Genomic DNA, 12,135 nt, shown 5'->3' on the forward strand with positions numbered 1-12,135 from the left:
CTTTGTGATTTTTTATGTTTAAGTTGTTTATTGCTGGTTTTTAGTTTGTTTTTTGTCTGTTTGGGAGCTGACACAGTCTCTATGGAGATGGGTTTTTGGGGGGGTAGCAGGAGGAGAGAAGCTGCAGAGAGGCGTGTAAGACTGCAACTCTGCTTCCTGGTCCCAACTCTGGATAGTCATATTTTGGGGAGTTTAATAAATTGGTCCATATTTCTAGAAATGAGAGCTGCTCCATCCAAAGTGGGATGGATGCCGTCTCTCCTAACAAGACCAGGTTTCCTCCAGAAGGTTTGCCAATTATCTATGAAGCCCACATCGTTTCTGGGACACCACTCAGACAGCCAGCAATTTAAGGAGAACATGTGGCTAAACATGTCACTCCTGGTCTGATTGGGGAGGGGACCAGAGAAAACTACAGAGTCCCACATTGTTTTGGCAAAGTTACACACCGATTCAATATTGATTTTAGTGACCTCCGATTGGCGTAACCGGGTGTCATTACTGCCGACATGAATTATGATCTTACTGTATTTACGTTTACCCTTAGCCAGCAGTTTTAAATTTCCTTCAATGTCGCCTGCTCTGGCCCCTGGAAGACAATTGACTATGGTTGCCGGTGTCTCTAGCTTCACATGTCTGAGAACAGAATCACCAATTACCAGAGTTTGACCCCCGGCGGGTGTGTCGCCGAGTGGGGAAAAACGGTTAGACACATGAACAGGTTGGTGGTGTACCTGGGGCTTCAGTTTAAGACTATGCTTCCTCCTCACCGTCACCCAGCCGCCCTCTTTCCCCAGCTGCTTGGGGTCTGCCGGGGAACAGCTAGCGGAGCCTACGCTATCTTCGGCTGCACCAGCTACAGGGGCCTGGCTAGCTACGGGTGAATGAAGGGTGCGAAGCCGAGTCTCCAATTCAGTAATCCTGGCCTCCAGAGCTGCAAATATGCTACATTTGTTACAAGTATCATTACTGCTAAAGGAGGCCGAGGAGTAACTAAACATCTGACACAATGAGCAGGAAAGTGCAGGAGGAGCAGGTGAAGTAGCCATGGTGCTAACGAGTCGGCTACAAGCTAAGCTAAGCTAGCGAAACAGTACAGACATAGTGAGTGAATACTTTGGCTATAAATTAGGCAGTGAGTACACAGAAAGGGTGATTCAGATGAAGCACGTTAAGATTATACTATGAAAAAGGGATGTATCAAAAGATTTAAATTAAATTGCTAAGCAGAAAAGCTACTCAGAAACAGGAACAGGAAGTGATACTATACCGCAGAGCGAGCGAACACCAAGTGACAGCGCCACCAAGAGGTCCCTCACCCAGGACCAATTTGCCATGGGAGACCCTACCAGGGGGCAAAAGCCCCCAGACAACATAGCCCCTGGGATCCCTGGGACACACAAACCCCTCCACCACGATAAGGTAGCGATTCACGGAGAGGAGTCAGTACCTGTCCCGAAAATTTCCCGAATTTCCCCCGTTTTTTCCACCCGGACAACAAAATTGAAAAACCATATCCCAGTTTGTCCCAGCCAATTCCAGTTTCCAACAATGGCTACTACTACTGCAGCTACTTAGTTTTAGTATTACTCTTATTACTCTTTCTGGGTCGCAAAATAAACTTTTAACATATTTTCAGGCGAGAATGTAGCTGTGTAAACTTCAACTATCTGAGCCGGTGAGAACAGCAAACTCCCGGCACATCGTTTTAGCCTTTGGCCCACATCAGTCTAAAATTGTATGTAACCATGAACAACGTGTTGCCATGTCCACCAGGAGAGACTGGACAGTATAGATGTAAAACAAATATGCCAGCAGTTTATCTCAGTTAACGAGAGGAGAAGGCATGTGTTTGGCTGCTTCACATAGTGGACATTGAGTTGTTGTGTGGGGCACCAGTAGTCCATGTGTGTTGCTGTAACAGTAGTTCATGTTTAGAATAAACAGCTCACTGAGCTGATCGGGGCAATAGTGCCTAAAATGTTGCATAATTTTGCTGAGAGATCTTTTACTTTGTGGTAATCTTAGATGAGTAGTTTTATGGACAAAAACCAGCAGGTCATTCAGTGTTCCCTTAGTGCTAATGTATCAGAGATGTTGGTGTACTATAACTGAAGTAATGTTGTTAAGTCCTTAAATTCATATTCTTTTATTGTCATGATTGTATTTGAAGCTATTTTTATTTTTGTATGATACCTGATTTATATGGAATATGGCTGAAGTAAACTAAAGTCTAAAATACTTAGTCATTTGTTTAATAGTAATTTAACATTATATAATTCACATATAAAACTATGAATTGTAATTTTCAACAGTTTAAAAGCATGTAGAATAGCACATGTAGGCAAGTATATTTCTCCTTTTTTATCAAGAAGCAAAGAGAAAAAGGAAAAAAAAAGAAACAGGGCAGGGTTCTGTGGTTGAATCATCCGTCCCCACCAATGCCAAAACCAAATCTACACCCTTGCTTTACTGTATAAAGAGCTAACATGTCCAACATGTCAGGAGTAGTTAGTCATTACAACAAGTGTTTGTGAACTAAAAATCAAGAATGTGGGATCCTGTTTGTCCGTGATTTGGAGAGCCCAGCGCTGCTCCCGACGCAGGGAAAAGCAATTCTGCAGGGGAGACCTACCTTGGCACTTGTGCAGGTGAAACCAAAGGGAAGATATGCTTCACCATATTTTCTAGTCTTTGGCTTAGAATGAAGTTGGTTTGGAAACATATTCAGCGATGCTTCATCTCCTGCTTTGCGTTTGTGTGGGAGCACCGTGCCAGCAGTGTCCAAGCATTTTGTTTTTTTCCTTTTCATACTGCGCCCCCCCTGCAATGGCTCTGCGTCCCCCTAGGGGCCAGGCCCCACACTTTGGGAAGCTCTGCAGTAGGCGGTGCTCTCCTTCTGCACTGTGTTCAACCATTGTGTCAATAATAAGTGCTGCTGTGAAGAGAACAATTCTCAGACTGAATGTTGAACATCAGCTAGTTTCTCCTGTTGATTGAAACCTTGTTGTACAGATGGAACATTGGCTGTGGATTATTCTTGCTGCTCTTTTCTTTGGTAAGATACAAACATCAACATGTTTCCTCTGCACACGATTCACAACAAGGACAGAAAGAGGAGATTTCATCATTTTACACTGTGGAACTTTTCAATAACTTCAGTCATGTTTATTGATCCATCTCTTCCTCTGCATGTTCTGTTCTTCCTCAGAGTGTAAAGGAGAAGACAAAGTGATCCAGGAACAAGGAGATGTCACTGCTGCTGAAGGAGACACAGTTACACTTGGATGTAGATTTGAGACCATCTCCACAAATCCTACACTGATCTGGTACAAACAAGAAGTGAACAGTTACCCAAAGTATATGCTGAAATGTGTCTCAACATCAGCAGTTAAAGCTGAGGAATTCAACAACGACAGATTTGATGCTAAAATCAACAAGAAAGAAAATTCAGTTCCTCTGAAGATCCAGAAGCTTCAGCTGTCTGACTCTGCTGTGTACCACTGTGCTCTGCAGCCCACAGTGACAGGAAACACCAAAACTCTGTACAAAAACCTTTGGAGCAAAGACAACAGAATACTCCACAACATCCACTAGAGGGAGCCACACACTGTTAAACCTCTGATTCTTGTGTGAATCAGAGGTTGTAAACTTCTGTAGTTTGTTAGGATGGAGTTAAGAGAGCTTTCAGTCATCAGACAGTCATGAAGAAAGAGTTTTAGAGGAAACAGTAAAGAAGCATCAGAGTGTTCCTGTTTGAAGAAACTGGAGGTATTTTTATAGGATATTGAAAGAAATGAAAAGTGTGTAAATCTCCCATTAAACCAGTACAATCTTTCTCTTACTGGCACCTTTAGTGAAGCTTCCAGCAGAGGATCTGTGAGGCGTCTGTTTTTCAAACTACAGACTCTCATGTACGTGTCCTCTTGCTCAGTGTTGCTAGAGATTTCTTATAGTGAACCACAGGGGTGGCTGTTACACAAAACTATTTGATTGGCTGAGCTATTAAATTGGCCCCGCCCACTGAAGTTGAGCTCATCCAATGACATTATTTGTTGGTCATTGTGCTGCAGTGGAAGAACATTGTTCATGTGCTGTCTGTCTGGCTTTAATAACTCCAAAGACATGTTGCTGCACCTCTTTTTGCTTCTATCTCACATTATAGGTGAGTTTAAGAACAGGGATTAAAGTTTAGTTGAAGCTGCTGCATTAAGCAGATATACAGACTGCATTTCACTACTTTTCTTCTTTCTTTTTCCAGGACTCACAGCTGGAGACTCAATCACTCCTCAACAAACTGAAGTCACTGAAACAGAAGGAGAATCTGTCAAACTCACATGTAGCTATCAGACAAGTGATATTTATATTTACCTTTACTGGTACAGACATGATTCTGATCTTCAGGCTCCTCAGTTTATACTCTGGAAAGGAGCAAGGTCATGGAGTGGCAATGAATATATTCCTGATAAACGTCATAAAACCCAAAGATCAGATCGATCAACTGATCTGACCATAACAGCCCTAACCCTGGCAGACACAGCTCTCTACTACTGTGCTCTACAAACACAGTGATACAAAGTGTAGAAGAGGCTGTACAAAAACCTGAACACAGATATCTGACTACTCTTCAAAGAGGAGGGAAGTGGTATTCAAAGCACAGCTTCATATCAGATGGATTCTGCTAATTCCTGTTTTATCAGAGTCACTGTGGTTACAGCTGCTAATGAAACACTGTGGGAGGATTCACATGAGCAGCAAATCCACATCAACCACAAACCAACTGTAGGAACGTTCAAATGTGATGTTTTCAAGTTTGAAGTTTTATCGTCATATACAGATAAATTCTTTGGCTCGTGCTCCTCAGCTTTACATGAACATGTAGAAGTGTGCAGTTATATTAAAGGAGAAAATAACAATAACAATAATAATGATTAGAAGAAGTAGAAGAAGAACAACAACAACAAAATACTAAAATATTAAATATTTAGAGAATTTAAGACAATTGTTGGTATTTAGAGTTTGCACCAAAATCTTTGCAATGAACATTTAAGTGGCATTTGTCAAAGTGACAGTGTGTAGAGTCCTGTAGTTGTAGTAAGTGTGTGATGTTGTGTCCAGAATGTCAGCAGTTCAAAAGCCTGATGGCTTGTGGGTAGAAACTGTGTCTGCTAGTGCAGGTCTGGATGCTCCTGAACCGCCTGTCGGACGGCACGAGTGTGAAAAGTCTGTGGCTGGGATCAGAGAGGATCCGCTGCATCTTCCTCATGCAGCGCTGTCTGTAGAGCATGGCTGCATGGCCGGTGATGCACTATGCTGATCTCACCACCCTCTGCAGAGCTTTGGGGTCAGAAGTGTTACAGCTGCAGTACCAGGTGGTGGTACAAACAGTCAGAATACTTTCAATGGTGCTTCTGTAGAAGTTTGTAAGTATTCTGGGGTTCATGCTGAATCTTCTCAGGTGCCGCAGAGAGAAGAGCTGCTGTCTTGCTGCTTTTGTGATCAAATCAACATGGTGTGACCAACTCAGATCCTCGCTGATGTTGATGCTTAGGATGATGCCTTTTCATATTACCTTATTGTTCTTTCAAAATAAAGTTCTTCCAAAGAGTGCTGCACATCTTCACACAGATTTAAATCCCACCTTCAGTCGAGCTCCTTCCTGGTTTGACCTGCTTTGGTCCAACTGTGCTGTGAAGTGTTAGATTTGTATTGTGATTGTCATTTATGCTTAGAAATATCTACTTATATATTCTTAGAGTTTTATAATTAGGTGTAGATTGGTAGAGGTTTGATCCTTAATAGTCTGCAAGCTTTGTGTGCATTCCAGAGCTCTCTGACTTTCACACCCACATTTTAGGAGCATGGGAGAGGTCGTACCTTGTCTTATTGTTTTATGGTAGGATAAACGTATCTATATCTGTTTTAGGCTAAGTGCCTTTTGTTTAGATGGACGGCTCTGGGGAGTCTTCCTGGGGTCACAGTTTGACCCCCACACACAGATACACACACACACACACACACACACACACACACACACACACACACACACACACACACACACACACAAGGTATTCTTTGTTCACATGTATACCTATAAGATGTCATATGTTAATGAACCTATGCATATTCATGTAACCACAATAAAAGAGCAGTGTTACGGGGGAACGGACGAGAGCAACTGGGATCAAGCGAAGGAATGGCGCCTGTCCAGTTCTCTCCCGTGCACGTGAAACATTAAGAATGTTGCCTACTCGTGTCTTGCTTGCTTTGTAATCACATTGCCTTCAACGTTCCAGCGAATAGGTTCAAGCTACAAACCTATCATTAATTGGTCCTTCGAGAGCCGGATCCCTGGAGTCGACATTCACCGAGGGGAGAAGAGACACGCTGAAAGACTGATGTCAGCCAGGAAGTTCCTGTGTTTTAGCTGTCTGTCTTTCCTCCTCGATGAATGACGATCGGCGGGATTCGAGGCTGATATTACACGCTAAGCAACACCGAGTAAGTTCAAAGAGCCCGACTCTATAACCGTGTGAGTGTGTAGTTCCTTAGCCGCTTTGTGGGGCTAAGAACGGTGTTTGTCGCTGCTTTGTGGAGCGATAAGTGAGTCCTCCGCCGCTTTGTGGGGCGTTGAGTGAGTTCTCCGCCGCTTTGTGGGGCATTGAGAAGTTCCGCGGAGTCCAGACTGTGCTGGACAATAGGCCTATTTTGTGTTGTTGTTGTGTTGAGTGTGTTTGTGTGAGTGAGTGCGGAGTAGAACACGTGGTCTGTGACGCTGACTGTTGTTGTTATCATGGGTTCCTAAGCAACCAAGAGTGCGTCAGAGGGTGACAGACTGGACTTCGCTGCTGGAAAACAGCAGCCTTGAAGAGCGTGTGGAGAAGGCCAGCCCACATCAGCAGCAGTTAAGATATGCTCTGGTGAATGGCTTTCCCCACCCCTTGCCGACACAAAATGTTTAGATGATTCTTTAGATGGCCCTGATCAACAACAGCCTGTGCTCCAGACCATTAATTTAACCAGTTGTTAAAAGTAATCTGCATTAAGCTTAAGGTTGCTCAAATTCAGTACAATGACATATGAGATGAAGTAAAATAGGCAAATATTTTACCTAATTACGTGCATAGAGGCACTTGACCTGTTTGAAAGACTGTCGTCTTATTATGAGCCATTGTTGAGATATAGAGCACACCTATGAAAACAACTATTATGCTGAACCCTGTGTGAAACAGCTGAAAACTACATGATGGAGAAGCTGAGTTGAATATGAAAATGTAAGTCTTTGCCACTGTGGGCAAAGCACGCAACCACTGTGTGAGGTTGTGTTGCTGTCTCTTCTGAGCTGATGAGCAAGCTACACATTATCAGATCAGGAGCTGGCTGAGAACTCATCAAAGAGAAGGGAAGAGAACTATGATAACTCGAGTATGTAGCGTATCCGTGAGTTCAGCTTCTTCTTTCAGATGCGCAGCAGTTTTCCTGGATCTTGACTCATGTGTGTAGAGTGTTTATAGCATCAGCATCATGTTTTTGTTTATTTGCTTTGTTGGGTTGAAAAATAATTAAATAAACTTGTGATCATACTTATGGATCACCATGGCACATATCATCAGCCATATGTTTTATTTATGCAGATGGAAAAGTGAGTGTGAATGTGCCTGATGTCACAGTGTGTGTGTGCGCTGTGTAAACGTAATTGTCACAAATTGTGAGAGCGGTGATTCTGCAGGTCACCAGCTAGTGTAAAGAAAAAAAAGAGTAAAAAAGAGACAAAATCTACATTGTAGATGGAAAATAATAGGAAAGAGGTTTTGTGTTTATCAGCCAAGAACAACTACAATCTCATTTTCTGCTTTTAAGAAAGGAGAGTTCTGTGTGTTGGTTAAGCAGTGATAATAATAATGAAAATGTCTTAGTTTTGTCACTTTCAGATGAAAAGCAGACCTGGATCAATTTCCCATATGCAGCAGTCGGAAGAAAGTTATAGTTTAACACTATTGGAAACATTCAGGCCAAGTTTTTGGCTAACTTATTTACAGCACCATGTGTCCCTCAACCTCACAAGCGAGCTCTCACTCCTCCCTGAAGAGAAGGAATGCAGTTCCAAAGAGCAATAACATGGCAGATAAAGAGACAGCAGCAAAGTCCTGAGCAAAGAGACCCAGCAAGCAGCAGCAGTGTGGATAAACAGCAGTGGAGAAGAAGAGCAAACCATCATCCTGACTGATTGGATGAATGACACTGTGTTTCCAAGCTGCAAAGTCACTGTGCTTGTGAAAAGGACTTTTGAGGGGAACTGAGGAGACTGTTGGAGTTTGACATTTGCCACCTTTGGAGAAAATGGCAAGAAGAGACAGTGGAACACAGGACAAAGCTGAAGAAGAACTGCCGGCTGTTGGACTGTTGAAGTGGGAGAGGACAACAGAGTGAGAGGAGGTGAGAACACAGAGGAAAGCTGTTGTTTAATGTGGGAAATCAAAATTTGGGTTAGCAAACCTGGGAAAAATAATACTGACTGCTTAACTGGAAAATTGAGAAGGAATCTGAACCACTGCAAAAAGAAACATATATAAAATCACACACACAAGCAGAACATGCATTAACCCTACTAACACAAACACAAGAGAGCTCATGAAGATTAGACAGCATCTTGAGCATGTGAGTCTGTTTATCATCTTGTCCAAGTCATCTCGTGTGATGCAAAGACCAGTGGACTCATAGCATATTAGTTAAAAATGATCAAATAATAGCAGAGAAGTGTGTAGGAAAGGCAGCTTTAAGAACATGCCCTGCTGGAGATGCAGCTCCAGACACGTTGATTAAACCTGCCTAATAACACAAACACACATGCAATGAAAATCAGCTTGTTATCTCTCATCAGTGTTAAAATAGTGTCAATTTAACAAATGCTGAATTTATCCAATGCTGACAGTTAACTCTCTGGGTTGCAGGACAACAGTTTAATTTTTGTGGGAAAAAAAGATTCTGGTTTGACCAACCAGTGATCAGACAATAAATTTAGTTGTTAATATAGTAAATTGGGAGATGCTTTCTGCCTGATTGATGTGTTAGGGTTCAATGTTGAGAGAAGAATCCATAAATAACCACAGATCCAGGCGTGTGCAATTTAGACGGCATTTTAATGAACACATGTGTGAGTTCAACAACCCAATCAGTGTTGAACTGTCTTTCTCATATTCAGACAACTGTTTTATGGGGTTAAGAATTGTACAGCCCCCTTTTCTGTTACTAGGCAGATTTACGTCACACCAAAACCACAATGACTTTTAACATAGAACATCATCTTCGTGTCGACGGCTGATGCTTCCTGTCTCCATTCTCGCTGTCACTTATCTCCCCGGAACATCAGTTGCACTTCCTCTAAGTACTTCGGCACACTTCTGCATTTCTGCCCTACCAAAATAGATCTACCATGGTGTGTATGTGTCTGTGCGTACACGTGCAAGGGCGCGTGCATGCTGTGTACTGCGTACGTGTCATGACCTCTCACTATTTGTCTGTCTGTGCGTGCAGAGTTTGCATCTGCTTTTCTGAACCTTAGTTGACCTTAACTTAAGCAACTTGAACTTTCCCCTATCAGTGATTCCTCTAACTAAGTGTGTGTTAATCAACGATACATGCATAACACCCTGCTCTTTGGCTTGCACTCACTCTGCTTTCGGTTTCACTTCTGCAAAACATGCTCTGCAGACGCGTTTCGTTTCCTGTCTCATTTTGGCACAGAGAGTATTTTCCTGTCTCTGCCCTCTACACAGAGATCATAAAAGCATTAATAACATTTAAATTATAGATTCAACAGAACCATTTAAAATGGTTCTTCTTTGGACCTGTAATAAAGACTAATATAACACCAATATATTTGAACATCTGAATGCATCTGAATGCAACATCACATGAAATGGTAATGATGATTATAAAAATAGCAGCAAATAATAGCAGGAAAATATTTCTATTCCTCTCACCCCCACTCTCGACCTCTGGCACACCAGAGGTCGCCATACATTATGTTGGGTCACTCCTTGGCCCATTCAACTGTTTCCCTGTCCACCCCTGACGTCATGGACATTTAGGATCACTATTCTTAGCTCTGGCCCTCTCTTGGCATCCTGTGACTTAACAAATCAGACAACCTCATGTCATCTAGGTGGTCTTAGTTATAAAATGCCCGCTCCCACTTGAGAACACTTCATGCTTAAGTGGTCTCTGCTCCTCTTCTGGGTCCCACTCTAGTGGAACTCTGGCCACCTGCAAAGGAAACAAAACACTTTCTCCCTAGTACGGCTTCCCTGCCTTATGTCCCTCAGTTGTCTTCTTTATTCAAACCTAATGTTACTCAACCTAATGTTACTCAAAACATGAACCTAATTTTGTATTTGGTTTTTGACTTTTATTTTTATATCTCATTCAACCGTACTCAGCATTTGTAAAACTCTCACAGCACTGCCTTTAAGAGAATCGAAGGAAGCACGTCTCTGCATGTGCTTCCTCTTTGCTCCTTATCTGATCATCAACATCCTGTGCACAAAACTGTCACTGCTGCAAGGGCCTACCTCTCATCTAAAGTCACCTTTCACAAGCAAAATCATCATAAAATCATTATAACGGCTTATTCTACTAAAAGGATAATAAAAAACAACCGCTTTAATCACTCAGTGTAAGCACATAGTTAATTGCTCCTAGATAAACTTCATCATAGCTAAAAGCTGAACTCTAACTGTATTTTGAACTCCCATTTCCTGGGTGATAACCTGTTTGAATCTATCATTTTATTTCATTTTGCTGCTTTTAATGTAATGACTCCTTCTAACTTAAACTTTATCAGACTTAACCAAAATATATAAGCTTTCTCCCTTTGCTTCTGTTTTAAACAACAACTTTTTTTTACTTCAACAAGCATTTGTTATTCTGTAACTGCATTTTATATAAGAGGACTAAGTTAGAGCTGCATGTGTTATCTCAATATTTTATATGTCACTCAGTTTAGTTACAAGCAAAACTCCTATTCAGTTCCTCTTTCTGTCATTTGTTATTGGGCCAACTCAAATTCAGTTAAAAGCTAAAGGAATTTCAGGCCCTAGGCCTCACCTATGTTTAAACCATATGTGTTTGTAAGCGTGAATGCTGTTTATCCTTCTGTTGCTCCAAGTCCCCTACAATATATCGACTGAGACATAACGCTCATCGAAGCTTATGACCTTCAAATGGACCGAACCATCAATTCTGTTAATGAGCACGATTGCAATGTGTAAGAAAAAATCATTTCTACATATATAATCTCCAATATTATTCATTTGAGTCCATACCACTCTTAACATCCTCATAAAAAGCTCTCCTCTACCCTAAAAATAAATCTATTTACTATCTGTTTCTAAAACCTACATTATAACAACATTCTAGCATTATGTCACTGTTACAACTTATCCTAAAAATCAAAAAGAAATCCCACATTTTCTACTCATAAAATGTTCACTATTTTCCCCAAAGCCTATCCTTTATTCCCACAGTTTCCCCCCTAAGTTTGATGTACAACTTCTTATTAACCCCAGCAATTTATCTTCTAAACAGAATTCAGTTCATTTTACTCCTTTCTTTTAACAAGTCCTCAGTTTTACTATATCTAGATTATCAAACAACCCCAATCATTATAAAATCCTAGTAAAACCCCTTTCAAATTAAACAAATTAAATCTTAAACCCCTCTCTTTTTTGACACATCTCATGTGGCAAAAAACTCAACATGCTCCACCCAAGCTTAGGAAATTAAAAGGAAAAAAGGTTAGTCATATCATATCATTTCTCAGAACACTTCAGCCATCCTCCCCTCCGGTGTTTTGCTCCAGCCCTGAAAACCTGTGTTTAAAGAACAAAATCAATTTAATCATCATGTCAAATCTCCTTCAACTCGTTGCTCCATGCAAGGTCTGGATCCTTGGAATTTCCTGAAAACAAAACCTGTGCCTTACATTTCATACTCAACTCTCCCTTTATGATCTAGTCTGTGTCATGACACAAAATAAACTTAAACAGAACAGTTATTAATCATGTGTTACCTCAGTTAATGGTAACTTAAGTTACATCAATGTTTCCCTTTTAGCATTTTATAATGTATTAATAT

At 41.3% G+C, this 12,135-nt stretch overlaps 1 protein-coding gene and 1 gene segment (V, D, J or C); one reads left to right on the top strand and one right to left on the bottom strand.

The window, feature by feature from the left end:
• Positions 1-12,135, bottom strand: part of LOC100704393 (zinc finger protein OZF) — an 883,579-nt gene that overhangs the window by 849,119 nt on the left and 22,325 nt on the right. The gene's annotated exons all lie outside the window — the stretch shown is intronic.
• Positions 2,886-3,612, top strand: LOC112842807 (T cell receptor alpha variable 38-1-like). The segment is given in 2 exon segments: positions 2,886-3,058; positions 3,212-3,612. Coding segments are annotated over 2 exon segments (429 nt in total).

The sequence above is a fragment of the Oreochromis niloticus genome, linkage group LG18, assembly GCF_001858045.2.
Source record: "Oreochromis niloticus isolate F11D_XX linkage group LG18, O_niloticus_UMD_NMBU, whole genome shotgun sequence".
NCBI lineage: Eukaryota > Metazoa > Chordata > Actinopteri > Cichliformes > Cichlidae > Oreochromis > Oreochromis niloticus.